The sequence below is a fragment of the Pseudopipra pipra genome, chromosome 19 (genome assembly GCF_036250125.1).
Source record: "Pseudopipra pipra isolate bDixPip1 chromosome 19, bDixPip1.hap1, whole genome shotgun sequence".
Lineage (NCBI taxonomy): Eukaryota > Metazoa > Chordata > Aves > Passeriformes > Pipridae > Pseudopipra > Pseudopipra pipra.
The window spans coordinates 3,363,476-3,379,907 of record NC_087567.1 but is presented as its reverse complement, the minus strand read 5'-3'; the positions used below and the strand labels follow the sequence as shown (position 1 = coordinate 3,379,907).

At 49.7% G+C, this 16,432-nt stretch overlaps 2 protein-coding genes across 6 annotated transcripts in view; one reads left to right on the top strand and one right to left on the bottom strand.

The window, feature by feature from the left end:
- TBCD (tubulin folding cofactor D) overlaps positions 1-12,033 on the top strand; it is a 579,906-nt gene extending 567,873 nt beyond the window's left edge. For 3 of the 5 annotated variants that reach the window (XR_010435232.1, XR_010435230.1, XR_010435231.1), the window contains one exon: positions 521-1,291. The gene's annotated coding sequence lies outside the window, so the exon portion shown is untranslated. Of the gene's footprint in view, positions 1-520; positions 1,292-7,422; positions 8,164-11,771 lie in introns of those variants that run through there. The other 2 variants (XR_010435234.1, XR_010435233.1) reach the window with 2 other exon arrangements.
- Positions 11,946-16,432, bottom strand: part of HS3ST3A1 (heparan sulfate-glucosamine 3-sulfotransferase 3A1) — a 33,757-nt gene continuing 29,270 nt past the window's right edge. Inside the window, exon 2 of the mRNA XM_064675695.1 lies at positions 11,946-12,686. Coding sequence (XP_064531765.1) covers positions 12,068-12,686 — 619 coding nt within the window. The 3' untranslated portion in view covers positions 11,946-12,067. The remainder of the gene's footprint in view (positions 12,687-16,432) is intronic.

Here is a 16,432-nt window from a genome sequence, read left to right as displayed (position 1 = left end):
TGGAGAAGGTATTTAGGGATTAGGGTGGTGTGGCAGTCCTGTGGCAAATCATCAGTGTGTGTCCTGGAGGGACAAAAGGGGCTGGATGCAGGTAAAGAGCAGAGTGGTGGATGTTGTGTCTGCTCTGTGTGTGTGTCCCCAGATGTGCACACATCTGGAGGGATTTGGGAGGTACTCAAATACTGAAAAACCTTCCAGAGGTGCACAAACAGGCCTTGGTGAGTATCAGTCTCTCACCACAGACACATTATCAGGTGCTCAGGAGAGCTGGGATGGGCCTGGGCTCTGCAGGGGCAGGACCTGCGTGGCTGTGTTCCGTGGGCACTGGGATGCACACATGGAAAACCCTGGGGCTGCAGCTGCCACTGGGGCTGCACTGGGTTCTCCAGCCTCTTTGGTCTCTGGGCTTGGATTCAAGCCAGAGTGCATCTCATCCAGGGGCTGGGATGAGGAGGAGGGGAACAAACTGTTTAGAGGGCCATGAATAGGAGCTTTCATGAGCTGTCATTTCCCATTACAGCTGACTCGACATGGAAACACAGCGCAGGGCCCTGGCAGGAGAGGTTCCCCTGCCTCCAAATCCCAGCCAGCTCCATCCACAGCCTCCTCTGGCTCTTTGGACACTGAACTTTTCAGCCTGAACCCTCTACAGCGAGTGCTGGACCCCTCAGCTGCGGGACACTTGCTCAGCTCTTGCCTGGTGGCATGGAGAGGGGGTCAGAAGGACCAGGACCTTGCTGTGCTGGATGTGAGTTGATGTGGGTGATACAAGGAGTTCTGCAGCACCTACCCTGAGTGCAAGGATGCCAAGTGCATGAACCTTCAAACAAGACCTTATGCATTGAGAGCCTCCTGCCAAAAGGTAGCAGGGAATCTGATGTAAAACCAAAATTTTTCTCCATTTACCCTGGAATACAATATCCTCCCGAGCTGGCTCCCATATTGCCTCACAGAGATCAGCTGTCCACCAGTCTACCAATACCTCCCAAACTTGGCTGCATTTCAGTGCTTGTGGGATGTTGTATAAAAAGAACAGGAGGATGATTGAGAGGCTCTGTTTCCAATTGACCTTGGTGCAAAGTGCCTAAATCTGAGCCCGAGGATGAAGCTACACCCTGTGTGTGTGGATGGTTGCAGGAGTTCTTGGTGTCATGTCTGGTTGGACGTGGGTGTGGTGGTGCTGGAAAGGAAGGAGAGCTTGGAAAAGGAGTTTCCAACAGGGAGCAGCCAAGGGAAACTGGTAGTTTGTATGCCAATAAATTGGAACTGAGATTACACAGGCAGAGAGTAATTTTTGTGCCCTGAGGCTCATTCATCTGCTTAATTCTGGGTATGGGTGGTTGGTACAGGAAAGGATGGGGGCCAAGGGCTGAGAATGGAAATCCCCAAAGCCCATCTGTGACACAATTAGTCCCTGTTCCTCCCTGAGCAGGGTGTGAGGGCAGCTCTCAGTGAGCAACGTGCTGAGTGTGGGGCTGGTGCTCCCCAGTGCCCTGAGATCCTGTGGGTGAGTGGGGAGAAGGGCTGGGAGGAAGGACAGGGTGGAAAAGCTGCCTTTCTCCAAGGCCAGGCTGAGGATGGAGCAGAGAAGGGCTGTGAAGCACAAATAACACCTCTGCAAGAGTGAGCCTTGCAGACACAGCTGCTGCACTGCACTTCTGTGGTGTGTCCCCACCTGCAGCTCCCTTCAACCTCCCCTTTCATCCCTCCAATCTTTATTTCATTTGATTAATAAAAAACTCCTTTCCTCCTCTCAGCAGAGATACTGGAGCACAGCCCACGTGTTGGGAGGGGAGGGAGGGAATAGCTGCAGCTTGGCTTCTCTCCTCTGACCACCAGCCAGCTCCCTATCTCGGGATGGATCCAACAGGAGCACAGGAGCTCACATCCAAGAAACCCCAGTGCTCTGCCAGGGCCACACAGGTAGCAAAGAACCTGATAGAAAGTCAAGTGAAACATCTGGGAGTCTTTTTTTTTTTTCTGCTGCCTTTCCTGGATTTCAGGGCAGGAATTCTCTGATGTGCACAGTGGATTTGCAGAGCTCCAAATGCTCCAGTCTCCCACATGAACCCTCCTGTGTGTGCACAGACTTGTGCTGGTGTCTGTCTAGGAAATCTGGACCACAGGACAACAACAGCATTCTGAAGCCAAATGTCAATTGATTTAATAGACTCACAGAATCCCAGAATGGTTTGGGTTGGAGGGGACCTTAAGGACCATCCAGTGCCACCCCCTGCCATGGGCAGGGACACCTTCCACCAGCCCAGGTTGCTCCAAGCCCCGTCCAACCTGGCCTTGGACACTTCCAGGGATGGGGCAGCCACAGCTTCTCTGGGCAACCTGTGCCAGGGCCTCACAGCCCTCTGAGTAAAGAATCAAAAATTGGTTCAAGAAACCATCAGATCTGATGCATTTTTTGCCCAAGGCAATGGTGGACTCACCATCCCTGGAAGTGTTCAAAAATGTGCAAATGTGGCACTTGGGGACATAGTGGACCTGGCACTGCTGGGTTAATGGTTGGACTCGATGGTCTTAGAGGGCTTTTCCAAACTTAATGATTCTATGATTTTTAGGAGGGACAGTGAAGCATCAAAAATGCACCCAGTAAAGCTTGTTAGCAACTCTTTTCCCCTTCTTTCTTCCTGAGGTCTTATCCGGCCTGGGAATGGGAGTCCTGCCATGTAACATGACTGAGTAATCCCTAAAACCAACAAATAGCTTAAATAGATAATTTCTGTTTCTATGAGCCATCCAGCTGAGAGACAGTGAGAGAAGTGAAAAAAAAAACCTATTTCAGGAATTAATTGTGAGCAGAGAAGGACTCCAGTGTCAACAGTGCAGGAAAGACACGAGCAAAGGGAAAAAAAAATACAGGAAAATGTAATTTAAACATCCACAGAAGACATGCAAATGCAGGCACAATGAGGGGCCTCTGGATTTTTCCTAATGAACTCTAATGCAAAGGGGAAATTAAAGAACTCTTGTTTTCCACTCTGTCCAGTTGCAGAGTGTCTGTGCAGGAGCTGGAGCGTGAGGAAGGCTGTGGTGCTGCAGGGTGAGGAATGGGGCCAGGGAGGGACTTTTCTGCTCTCAGCCTGACAAGAAGAACTTGTCAGGATTGTATTTTTGATGCAATATTCTTGTTTGTTAAGCAAAACAAACAAGTCACTCAACAAAACTGGAACTTTAAGCAGGAGAAGATCAGCCTGGATAAACTTCTTGACTGGCTGTTTTTGTTTTTTCATTTTTTTCTAAAAGGGTCTTCAAGATGGTTCAATATCTGAGGCCACTTATTTTTTGAAATAGAAACATCCATTTTTCTACTCCATAATACTTCTAATTTTGAATCATAAGCCAAGTATAGCATGAATGGGCCTTCTCTGCTGAAGGCAGAATTGAAACCAAATGTTTAAAAATTATCTATTCAACACCCTTGGCTTGACTCGACTCAGACAACTGTTGCTTTTTTAAACTATAAACAATATTGAAATTCTGAGTGTTTATCCCCAGATGACTTGAGGATTGTTTACAATTTTTCGACGTTTCTCAGGAACTAAAAACCTGTTTCTCATGTATATTTATGCTGGCAGCTGCTATCGAAAGGACAGCTCAGCTCCTCGAAAAGTGGAAGCATATGACAATTTTCTCTTTAGTAAAACTGGTGAAATATGGGGTGTCAAAGCAGGAAGAGTTTCCCTGGCCAGTGTGGCTGTCCAGGCAGCTGTTGCCTCTGGGCAGGGTCCTTGGTGTCATTCCCCTCTGGAGTGATGGTGCTGAGGGTCCAAAGTGCACCATGAACCCCAAACTCTCCCCACACCCCCCCAGTCAGGGCACTTTGTGTCTGAGAGGGGTTTGGTGGTTGAAATATAAGACTCTGATTTCGGGTGCAGATTCCTGAGCTGCCTGGAAAATGAGCTTCTGTTTGACAGAGGCAGGACCCACACCTGGGATCCCAGGGAAGCTGGGGCTGCCCCATCCCTGGAAGTGTCCAAGGCCAGGCTGGATGGGGCTTGGAGCAACCTGGGCTAGTGGAAGGTGTCCCTGCCCATGACAGGGGGTGGGAAGAAGATGATCTTTAAAGTCCCTTCCAACCCAAACTATCCTGTGATCTGCCCATGCAGGGCTGCAGGTGCTGTCCCTGGGGCCAGGCTCTGCTGGAAATGGGTCAACTCTGCCATTAATAAGCTTTCCTAAGGTGGTGAAAGCTCAGTTGTGATCCCCATGGCAGTTGTGATGACGTATGTGGGCAGCCCTTTGCTTCTCCCAGACATCTCTTACGTGAGTCTCTGCTCCAGCTGACCCGGTGTGTGCTGGCCAGGGTCACTCAGGGGCAGGCAGAGCTCACATCGTGCTCAGCAAGTCATACAGGAGTCATGTCCAACTTATATGAGCAGAGCTGGCCATGCCCTGAGCCCCAGCCCTGCCAGCAGCTCCTGTGGGTAGTCATACAAATAATTCTTCATTGAACCTTGAATCTGCTCATTGTGGAAGATGGAGGAGTTTGGTCTCAGGCCAATACTGGGTTTGAATCACAGGAAAGGGTAGGAGGGAGGGGTTTTTAAAATCATGGTGTAGCATTGCCATTGGTTTTATCTTTATAATTCCCATGACAGGTGGCTAGAGAGGTGCCTGTGGAATAGGATGTGCTCCCAAACTGGGCTCCTTGGATTGTGGCTTCGCTTTGGCCAACAGACCCTGTCTGGACTTAACAGAGCTGATTAAAGCCCAGTAGGAAATGGCTCCAGAATTCCAGCAAACCCAGTGATGCTGCTGAACTGACCATGTGCTGGAGGCCCTGGTGGGATGGTCCCTTTGCCTCCATCAGCCCTGCTCCTTGCTGATTGCAGGGGGAGCCTGTGCTCAGAGCACAGACAGCTCTGCACATCCCAAAGCTGTAGGTCCTGGGAAGCTGTGCAGCCTTTTCACAGAGGCATAGCCCCAGAGGCTGCAGCCCAGGCAGCTGCAGCAGTGCAGAGAGGGGGTAATTAGATTGTTTGCCCTGTCGATATGATGCATTCAGCCACTTTCCTCTGTGCTCTTAAACTTGTCCTCCTCAAGGAGAATGTTTTCACTCCGTTGCCATCTCTTCTGTGCCCAGCCCCGGGGGTCCCCAGCAGTGAGCTGGATAGAAAATCTATTGATTGTGTTCCAGAAGCCCTGTACAAGGGAAGGTAAGTGCTCCCCAGCCAATACCTCTCAGTCATTTCCTTTAGGTTGTTGCTCACATGCCCTAAATCACAGCGGGTGGTGAAAGAACAAAAGAAATGAGCTGGAGAAACTCTGGCCCAGCAGGTCTAATCCTGTCTGCAGCACCACCATGGCTTTGGCTTTAAGGGAGGAACTCAGAGAGGCCAGATGCTGGTGTGTCTGTGAAGGACCCTCCATTCCCAAGGCTGTTCCAAGTTTCAGGAGGGGAAATAGCAAAGAAGGGCAGGGAGATGTACTTGGGGCTGATAAGCTGCGTTTGAAGTTCCTCTGCCGCACACTCACACCAGAGAATTCGGCCTCCAGAAGTCACACAGTTGTGTTAAGAACCATGAGATGACGATGACCGTTATTATTCCTAATTAACAGTGCTGGAATGCAGGTGCTGAGTCTTTCCCGAGGAGCTTTGCTTGGCTCCCAGCAGCTTTCCCCACGAGCCAGACCGTGCGTGCGGCATTTCCCGGCCAGCAGGGCTGGAAGGTCGGGGGCCAAGCAGCGTGGTGGAGGCTCAGCAGTGCTGGCCTTGGCTCACAGCTTCACACCCAGCTGGATGATGATGATGCAGAGCTGCCTTCACACAGTTCAGTGCTGAGCCCGAGGGCAGCACTGCTCTGGTTTAAGGAGAGCTTTCCCCACGGAGCACTGAGCTGCAGCCCCCGCCCAGCCGTGTGGACAGGCACAAGACGAAGGAGGTATAATTGTTTTACAGAAAGCCATGGCTGGCCAATGTCTTAGGTAATAAATGCTGTGAGCTGAGGAATGCAGCCTTGTTATTGCCTGGCCGAGGGGAATTAATTCTGCACATTGGCTCCTCCGGAGTTTTCTGCCCAGGCGTCGTTGACTTCTTACCACCACATAGATATTTCTGTATTTCAGCAAAATTCCCCACTTCTAATCTGGATAGTCCTGGCTGGGTGGAGTGCAAAACCCACATTGTTAACTCCGGATAACGGTAATTAAAAGAAAATAAAATCAAAGGTGCTCAGAAAAGAAATGGAAAATTTTCCTGTGGAAGCCAGAAGATTATATTAAACTTCAGTGGTTTAATAAAATATTATGAAGTTTGGGAGCATATTTTCCCTGGGATTTAATCTGTTTATACACCTAAAAAAGTAAATAGAATATCACTTTACTTGACCACACAGCAAACCTGATATAGGAGGGCTGTATATACTTCTTGGGGAATTCCTTCCCCCTCGGGTTTCACGCAATGCACCATGAGCTGGGTCCATTCCTGAGCTACCAGGCCAGAGGAAGCAGGAATTCATCCAGCTCGGTGGAGAAATGCTGTGGATGGGGCAGTGCCAGGGCCAGCCAAGGGGTGAGTGCTGAGGGAGCCGGGAAAACCCGACTGCTCAAGGATTTCTGCAATTTAAAGAACAAAGCACGACACTGACCTTGCTGGGGAAACACATGGTGGAAGACAGGAGGTGGTGGAAATGATGCCAACAATGCCACTGGAGAGTTCACAGAGCGAGTTAGGCTTAGGAGTACTAAAATCACACACAAGTGGGTAATTTTGTGTTTTTTCCCCTTTTTTCATAAACCTGCCCCCTCTTTCCAGGTTGCTGCCGCCAGCAAAAAGAAAGCACAGCCTCCCAGTACCCGTAAACTTTATTAAATGTGTGCTTTTTCATTCTTAAATTAAATTGAAATCAGTCTGTTTCATACTGAAATGGCACCAAAGGGAGAAGGATGACAGTATCAACAAGAGAAGTGGAGGGAGGAGGGAAACCCCAGAAACTGTTTTATATGCGATCAAGAAATTTTTTAATGGTTAAGAAAATGGGAAATTTCCCCCCTCATCTGGAGACCTGACACTGTGTGGGTTAGTGGGGGAGAACCAAGGAGGCTGAGGATCAGTGTGGGTCAAAATCACTCTGAGCAGGGTGGGCAAGGCCAAATCATCACTGGGAATTTGACTTTGACCCCAAAGACCACCCTGACACCACGCAGAGGAGTCCCCAACACTGATCTTTGAGGCACCTTGGTGGATATATTCCTTCTAACTGTGTAAATTATTGACTGGCAGCATTTCCAGAGGAGTTGGTTAAACTCCTCATACCACAAAATCAGCTCCAAGGTCAACGTGGGCACAGCAGCCTCGTCCTTGCCTTTCCAGGAGTGGCAGCAATGGAATTTGCAGCAGCAGAGGGGCCTGGTTTTGTCTTGCCAAACTTCACTGGTAAAGAAAACCCCATTTCTGATATTTTTCAGGTGTGGCCAGTGGAAATAGAGTGCAAAGGACCTTCCCACAGCTCAGGTTTGGCTGGAAGCTGCTGCTGCACTGGGTTAAAGGGAGGTCTCACCTTTAATCACCTCTCTGAATCTACAAGCCTGTCCAAAGCATGTCACCAACAGCAAGAAAAACAGTGATTTCTGGAAGACTTTGGGGCAATCCTTGTGCTCAGCACCCCTGAGCCCAAGCTCCTGATGGTTTCAGTGCAGGAGGGCTGTGGTGCCATTTGTGGGGCTGGGCAAGGTGCTGTGCAGACCCCAGAGAGCCCCAGGGGCACCAGGACAGTGCTGCAAGAGGGGGAGATGGGGCTGTGTCTGTCTACTCAAAGATCATGGCATCACAGAATGGTTTGGGTTGGAAGGGACCTTTAAAAGCCAACTTGATCCTGAACATTTTCCAGGGATGGAGAATCCACAGCTTCTCTGGGCAACCTGTGCCAGGGCCTCACCACGCTCTTTGTAAAAAACTTCCTTATGATGGATTCGGCATTTGATCCTGGCAGGATGCCCCGTAAATGTTGGTGGGGTTTTTGTTTTGGTCTTAAAACAAATGTTCTAAAATCCAAATGTCTCATGGCATATGAGCCTAAGCTTCATCAGTGCCTAATGGCAGATTTGATGATTGAGACCTGAAGCATTTTAATACACCTAATTAGTATCTCATAGTTAATGTATTGATTTTTCTGCTCTAAATAAATAAATAAAATAAATAAATAAGCACTTTACAAGTCACCTTTTTATTTCTAGCTACTTTTCCTTTCCCCTCCAATGCACATGCTCAGCACTGCAGGCCCACGAGGGGTGCGGTTTTCAACAGTTTACTTCCAATTCTTCTTAGGTTAAAATAATCTAAACTTCATGGCTGGATTTTCAAATAAGCCTAAAGAGTTTAGGGGCTTAAATGCTATTAGAGTTCAAAGCAATTTGGTTGCATGACCTCTTTTTAAAAGCCATTGTTCATACGTGGAAGGATTTTCAAAAATACTTAGGGCCCAGATCAAAACCAATCAATCACAGCCTCAGATCCCTAAATAGTTTTACAAGGTGTGCAGCAAGGGAATCAAACCCTCGGAAATGAGGGGAAGTGAAACATTCAAGCATTTAGGGGAAAGTATGTCTGTGTGGCCGGGTTCAGTGCGCTGGGAAGAGTTTTTTAAAGGCACATATGATGGCCTTGGGTACCATATCAAAGCTCTGCTGATTTACTGACAGGGATTTGGTGGCAATTGTAGAAACTCATTTGTATGAATGTGCCTGGTATTGCTGTGGCCTGTGAAATATGGGCAGAACGATCTGCAGCACTTTAAAGCTGCTTTATAGGAGTCTAAATGTGGCTGTATGGGAGACAACAGCAATATAACTATATTGATTTTTTTTAAAATCATACCCATAAGTGATATTTATCCTCGTGTGCTGGTTTTGGCTGGGGTGAAGTTAATTTTGCTCACAGGAGATGGTATGGGACTAGGGTTTGGATTTGTGCTGGAAATAGTATTGATAAGCCAGGGATGTTTTTGTTATTGCTGAGCAGTTCTCACACGGAGTCAGAGCCCTTTCTGCTCCTCACCCCACCCCACCAGGGAGGAGGTTGGGAGGACAAGGAGCTGGGAGGGGACACAGCCAGCACACCTGACCCCAACTGAGCCAAGGGACATCCCAGACCATATGGCATCATGGTCAATACATAAAAGCAGGGAAAGAAGGGAAGAGGGGATTTTTGGAGGGGTGGTGTTTTGTCTTCTCAGGTCACTGTTGTGTGATGGAGCCCTGCTGTCCTGGGGATGGCTGAGCACCTGCCTGCCATGGGAAGTGAGGAATGAATTCCTTGTTTGCATGCATAGCTTTTGCTTTACCTATCAAGCTGTTTTGATCTCAACCTGCAGGTTTTCTCAGATTTCCTCTTCCAATTCTCTCCCCCATCCCACTGGGGGAGCGAACGAGCAGCGATGTGGGGCTGAGATCCCAGCTGGGCTTAAACCAAGGAAACTTGTCCAAGGCTTGTACTTATTATCCCAACCTTAGTTCTGCTTTAAATACCAAAGAAATGACACCCTTAAACCTTTTTTTCAGCTGGGAAGACCTCAGACTCTGTGCCTCACTGGTCCTGGCACATTTTGGTCGTGCCTGGGAGTGAACAATACCTTGTCCTCGCTGCCACCTTGACTTTTGCATTTGAATGGAAGAGCACAGAGTGGGAGGGATGGTGTCCATCTCCCATTTCCACTCCAACAAGCTTTGTTTTCAGAATATTTTTCCCAATAACTGCCCCCAATCCTTTTGGTTACACCATAAGCCCATTCCCCCCTGATCTGCCCAGCATGGGCAGAGAGCAGGTTGCTCCCCTCACCTCCAGTGACACACTGGGGAGACCATTACCAAGAGCCCAACAATCTTCCAGCTTCTTCTGATTTGAGCTGGAAGGGCCCATGACCCCACAGAGCCAAAGCTGTGTGACCATCTCTGATGGTCTTGTGTCATTTCTGACACCAGAGGGGCTGAAGGGAGGCAGGAAAGAGAAAGGTCTGTTGGGGGTCTGTGTGTGGTGCCTCGTGTGCCTTTCTGCCACAAGGTGTTTGCAGAAGGCAATTAGACAAAATGTGTATCCAGATGAACATTGCCAAAAAGGGGCTTAAAAAGAGGCACAGTGGAACAGGAATGGTGGGCAGGGGGTGAAGGGATCAGTGGAGGTAGTGAGGGTGGTACTGAGCCGTGCCAGGTCAGGACAAGCTGCTGAGCCCAGCCCAGCTTTGGTGCCACCAACCCATCACTCCACCAGTCGGGACACAGGAACCTGGGCTCAGGTAGAGCTTTGGGATGACAACAGTGGGAGGAGCTCCTGGAGCCTTGCAACACTAGGGAAGTTATTTTAATTCCCTTGGGAAATGGGCCTGCCTTGGGAAACCCTGAGGGTTTGTGTCTTTAGGGGACAGGAAGGTCCCAGGACTCTGCATCCTTGGGAACAGAGGGAGGTGGATAAGGATGAGCTGGAAGGTGGCTTGGAGTAGCCAGGAGGGAATGTGGCTCAGCACCTGCAGTGAACTTGGTGCCATGAGGCTGAGTGGCATCCAAGCTGTTTTCCTTAACTTGCCAGGGTGGAAATGCCTCCCTCTCGGGTTAAATCATAATTTCAGATCAATTCTCTTTGGACTCCTTGAAATCTCTGCTCTGTTGTGATTTTATTAAGATCCTGGCTGGTGTGTAGGCAGCCAGTGAGCTTCATCCCCAGGCTTCTTCTTAACCAGATTCCCAGACGATCCCCCACTTTGTTTTACTCCATCAGGGTCTTCTGAAAGCTGGACTCACCCTCCTGTTGTGTTTATGCAGCACCAAGAGATAATTGGGTACTCCTTTAGTCCAGAAAATGCTGAAGATCAAGAACCAGCAGATAAATGAGCCCATGGTAACACAAGATCCTGCTTCACTAATAGATTTCTGTCACTGAGACATTTCCATCAGCCAAAAGAAGGTGATAAAGGAGATTGGTTTTGCCTGGCAATTTTTAAAGCCCTTCACAACCAATGCTCTTGTTCCTGCTTCCCACTCAGCTCTCAATTAGGAAAGAACTATTGTCTTCTCATTCCCCTTTCTGGACACGCATTTTGTTGACTTTTTCCCAACCAACCCTTCTTCTACTGTATTTAAGACTGGCCCAACTTAAAATATTCATCATTATGGCTTAAATTGCATCTGCAGTCACCAAGAAGTTTCCTACATACGTGTAGTGGGATGGTGGGTCCCCCATCACCTTCAAGACTGGTGTGCCACGAGCATCCTCTCACTGTGGACTTTCCCATCCCCAAAACCCCTTCAGAGGGGGCCCCCTTGGAAAAGGATCCTGCTGTCAGTGTAGCAAAAGGGATGCAATAGGGAACTCTGGTTTAGAGCCAGCTCCTGTGAATGAGGCCTTTTGACTACCTGGCAATTTTCATCACAGAGTCAAAAGAATCATTTGTTTCCTTTCACTTTTGGCTACCAAAATTATTTTGTCTCAAAACAAAACAAAGGATTATTGGTTTTGGCTTCTATAAGAGGAAAAAGAAGTTTGGTTGATGAAAAGAGCTTGATTTAGTGGGGGTAAAGGTAAAACAAAAAATTGGATAAATGAAGAAAAATTGACCAAATGTTTCATGCAATAAAAACCCCCCTAGGGTAAGGTTTGGAAAGCCAAATTAGGTATTAAGCCTCCTTTGTTTTATTGTCAAAAGCGGCGAGGTCTGGCCTAAAATGGCACTTGCAAGCCAAAATCTGGATGACCTTTCAGGAAGACCCTGAGCTCCCCCAAGCACCCTCTCACTTCTAAGAACTTTACACCTGCATTTCTTTTACAGAGGCAGTGCTAAACCTTGGGCCCATGGAAGGAAGCAGCCAAGCTGCAGGTGATGTCGACAGGACCAGGTTGCTCTTCACAACCTCCTTTTTGTGGAGGGTGGACACATCACCTCTTCTCTGAGAGAAGCAAGAAGGCAAAGCAGCGACAAAAGAAAAGAATAAATCAGAGCAAATCATGTTTCAGCACAACTATTATTTTTTTTTTTCTGTATTTCGCCCCTCTCTACTGATACGTAAAAAAAATATATATATTATATTATATTTTCCTTTTCTTAAATTATTTTTTTTTTCAGCCTCAGTCCCAGCCAAAGTCCTGCCCCGTCATCTGGTAGAACTTCATGTTGAAGGGCCGGTAGAAGTCCCGCAGCCTCTGCACCACCTCCTGGTCGATGTCGGGGTGGGTCCTGCCTTTGGTCTTCCCCAGGCAGTGGGGTTTGCTGCTGCCTTCCGCCTTCTTCAGGCACGGGAACCCCTTGGTTTTGTTGAAGTAGAAGTGTTTGTCGGTGATGATCCTCTTGAGGCCCAGAAAGTCCTGGACCCTGCCCAGCTCCCCCGCGGGGTCGCTGATCAGCCTCTCCCCGCTGACGAAGAGGATCTGCCCGATGGGGAAGTAGAGGAGCCAGTTCTCCAGGTGCTTGGCGTAGATGCCAATCTGGATGGCGCTCCACGAGGTGTCGATCAGGCCCGTAGTCCTGTTTTTGAAGGTCAGGCTCTCAAAGGTGGGGATGTCGGGCTTCTTGGAGAGCGTCTGGGTGTAGTCCGAGATGGCTCTGGTCACGGGGTCCCGCACCACCACGATGAGCTTCGTGCCCTTGGACATGGAGGAGATGCGGGCTGGGGCCTCCTTGGTGACGAAGTAGCTGGGGGTCTTCTCCATGGTGATCTGCCCCTCCAGCGTCCTGGGCATCAGGTCCCTGGGATAAGGGGACAGAGGGACATGTCAGTGCCAGAATTCCTGGGTGGGGTGGGGGAGCTGGGTGTGGACAGTGCTGTGGGCATGTCCCAGGTACCAAGAGGAGGATGGTCCTGAGCCTCACACCTCCAGCCCAGCTCTTTCCTTCTCAGGAGACCCATAATACTCTGATTCTGCAAAGATCTGAGCTTGTTCCTGATTTCCTGCTTCCTTTACCGACCCATTTACCTGGAACTAGACCTGAACTCATCTGGCCTCTTCAAGGCCTCCCCTCTTGATGGGATCCCACTTCCCTCATTGCAATGGCACAGCACATCCCCACAATCCTAATGCCCTATCCCTTTAAATTCCTCCCTGCCCACACTGGGCTTTCCTGCACAGTGGCTTAAATTCCCTGGAATAGCAGTGAATTCCTGGAGTAACAACACTCCCTTCCTGCAGGACAGAGGGATTTTCAAGGGCCTGGATGCAAGACTTTATCTTTTGGTATTTTCCAGGTGGCAGCACATAAAAATGTGCAACATCAGCTCCCTGACCTCAGCAATTTCCTTCTTTTACCCCAAGACATCCTACACACAGGCTGCTTCGGGAAGCTGTCCTAGATGGGAGTGGGAGGGGACCTGGGGCTCAGGCCAGGGTCTGTCCTGTTCCAATGTGCCTGTGAGAGTTCAGAGCCCTCCTGGCCCAGGAATGGGTGTGGTTTGCTAAAGGACCACAGGATTTGGTGGCAGGGTAACCTGAGGCCCTCCGTGTTAAACAAGGCAAGGTGTAGGAGCCATATGAGCATCCGACTGCTCCTCCTGGGCACTCCCAGCTCCTCTCCTTGCTCCTCCTTGCCTGCCACACCACATCCCATCCCCTCACACACATCACCCTGTGTATCACCCCCAGACAGGACCAGCATCTACAAAACACCAGTGATTCACACCACCATCAGCTGGTTACATGAACCCACCCTGCCTTCCGGGCTCTCAGCAGCGTTTTCCTGATGTTCCAACGGTCCCGTCCTTCCCAGGGGGAATGGGAGATGGATGGGAGGTGGCTGCAGCACCACTGAGGTTCACTGCCATGCCACCAGCAGTTCTCATGGCAACTGCAGCCCCCCACGCCCTGAGCCCTCGGCTTTGACCCCTCTGAGGCCGTGACACCCGTGCTCAGTGATGAACTGCTCCATCCTGCACCAGCAACAGCTGCTTTGCAAACCTGTGCAATATGCCAGCAAAATTAAACTCATCTATCAAAAAAGCAACAATGAAAAGCCAACAATGGCTAAAAACACCAATAACAACCAAACCCCGGGCTGTTATGTTACAAATGAGAGAGCAAGGAATGACCCTTCCCCAAAGCAATTCCCTTTGCAACTATATTACACAGAGGCTGAGCAAAGCCATGGTCCTAGAGAAGCCAGATCTTTGCTGAGGGTTTCTCTTTAGGGGAAACTCCAAGAATTTGGGCCACTCAGGGTGGAGAATAAATGACCTGAGGGGTATGAGAGAGCTCTCACACGTCCTGAAGGCTGTGAAGACATAAAGGGAATCACTGCTGAACTAAAGGTGGCCCTTGCCAAGCAGACACATAATTCTACGGTGGAATTTGCCATCACTTGATGCTGAAAAGGCCAGAAGCACAAATGGTTCAGAAACAGACCGGCCAAATTTCTGGTGGCTGAAATAAAGTGGTGGCAATGAAATGTGGGAGACCCTGAGCCACTTGAGCCATGAGGAGCCCCCAGCCTCTACTGCCCTCAACTGGGAGGAGGTAACAGGAGGAGACCTCCAATCCCCAGCCTTCATACACTTGTCTCTGGACACCTGATACCAGCCACCATCTGGAAGGAGGCACTGGGCTGGAAGTCTCCTTGCTCTGGCCTGGTGCAGCTGGTTGGATGGGGTTTTGCTCAGGGCAGCCTCACTTTTGGCAAGGGCATGGAGAGATAGGACAAGGAGTGATGGTTTTAAAGTGAAAGAAGACAGGTTTAGATTGGATATTAGGAAGAAATTCTTCCCTGTGAGGGTGGGGAGGCCCTCAGGTTGCCCTGAGAAGCTGTGGATGCCTCATCTCTGGTTCAAGGTCAGGTTGGACAGAGCTTGGAGCAATCTGGTCTGGTGGAAGGTGTCCCTGCCCCTGGCAGGGGGTTGAAGCAAGATGATCTTTAAGGTCCTTTCTGACTCAAACCATTTTATGAATCATTCTATGAATCACCTTTTCCCCCCCCAAATGCATCAAACTCACATTTCTCTGATGTGGTGGTGATGCCCTGCAATGATTGAGTCATCTGGAAGCACCTGAACCCTTGGAAGGGCAAAGGAACCAGGTCATACCCCCCTCCCCACTGCCTGCCAGCTTAGTCCCCATTGGTCCCTGCCCCTGTAAGAGCCTCCTGCAACTCAGAGTTGCTCTTGAGCAAGAGCAGGAGCCGCCAAACCAGCAGCAGGACAAGGGCAGCAGGATGGCACTGACTTCTGTTTGTGTTCTGGTGAGTATTGAAATCTCAGCTGTGCCTTCCCAAGGAGCAGATTAACCCCTTCCATGGCCAGGCTGCAACACAAAGTGTCCCTCAGTGCCCAGGAATGAACAAACACCTCCACTGCTGGGCCAGCGGGCAGGGACACACCAGGAGCCCCGGGAATGTGCTACCACAGCGCTGGGGAGATTAATTAATTACAAAGGGCATCTTTCATGGACATAAACAGTTGCCTGGAGGCCTCCTCGGACTAATGGCATCTGGGTTTTATTGCAAAAGAGCCACTTGAAAAGACAAGAACCACAAAAATGTTTCTGGCAAGAGCAGCCACCAGCGAGCCCTGCCAGAATAAATGGATTCTGTTATTTTAATTTTAGTAGAGCCCGGAGCTTTATTTAATTACTTAATAGGGGAGGAAGACTTTCCTCAAAGGGAGCATTTCAGCCAGGCATGTGTACTCATATCTGGCCTTCCCCAGGTCCACACTTTCTTCCCAGCACTGGTGTCCAAGGTCCAAGATGGCTCATCCTGTGTCTGGCCAAAGACCCTGGAGGGAGCTCATGAGGGGGGTTGTGACCCCTTCCTCACCCCAATGGGCTTTGCAGGACTTCATTTTGGTCACGAAACAGCTTGGATTTGCCTTCCCTGGGAGCTGCTGCAGCAAAGCCTCCAGCCCCTGGCCAGAGCAAGACAGGCACAGCCATAGGGTCAGCAGCTCCAGAGGACCAGGATGGGGTGGTGATGAGCAAGGACTGAGCACCAGGATTAGGGTGACAGGTCCCAGTGATGCACATGGGGCTGCTCAGGGATCTCCTGATGCACTTGGTTTGCCAGTCCTCAACGTGGGCACATTAGTGCTGGGGTCACACTGGGCTCCAACCCTCAGGCACTCCAGGTGTGGGAGCTGACCTTTGGTGCCATGTTTATTATGGCTTTTGTAGCTCTTTGTGGACTGTACAATGAAGCCTTTAAAAAGCTGGACTCTCAAGTTTCCCAGGGTGTTGGCTCAACCCCCCCCCCAGAGATCAGAGTCCACAGAGACGCCCTCTGATCTCGAGTCTCTGTTCTTATCAAGAGCACAACTCCAGGGAAGAAATCACGTCAAAAAACCAGAATAAGATACGGGATTCCCTCCTCACAAGACTGAGCACCCAGGGGTTGTGTTTCTGGCAATTCAGCTTGGAGGAGCAGAAGCAATGATAGGTGTTGGTGGTGTTTGCCACCAGCTTGTGCTGGGAACACACCTCGGCTCCACCAGGGGCTGGGAAATGGGTCAGAACAGC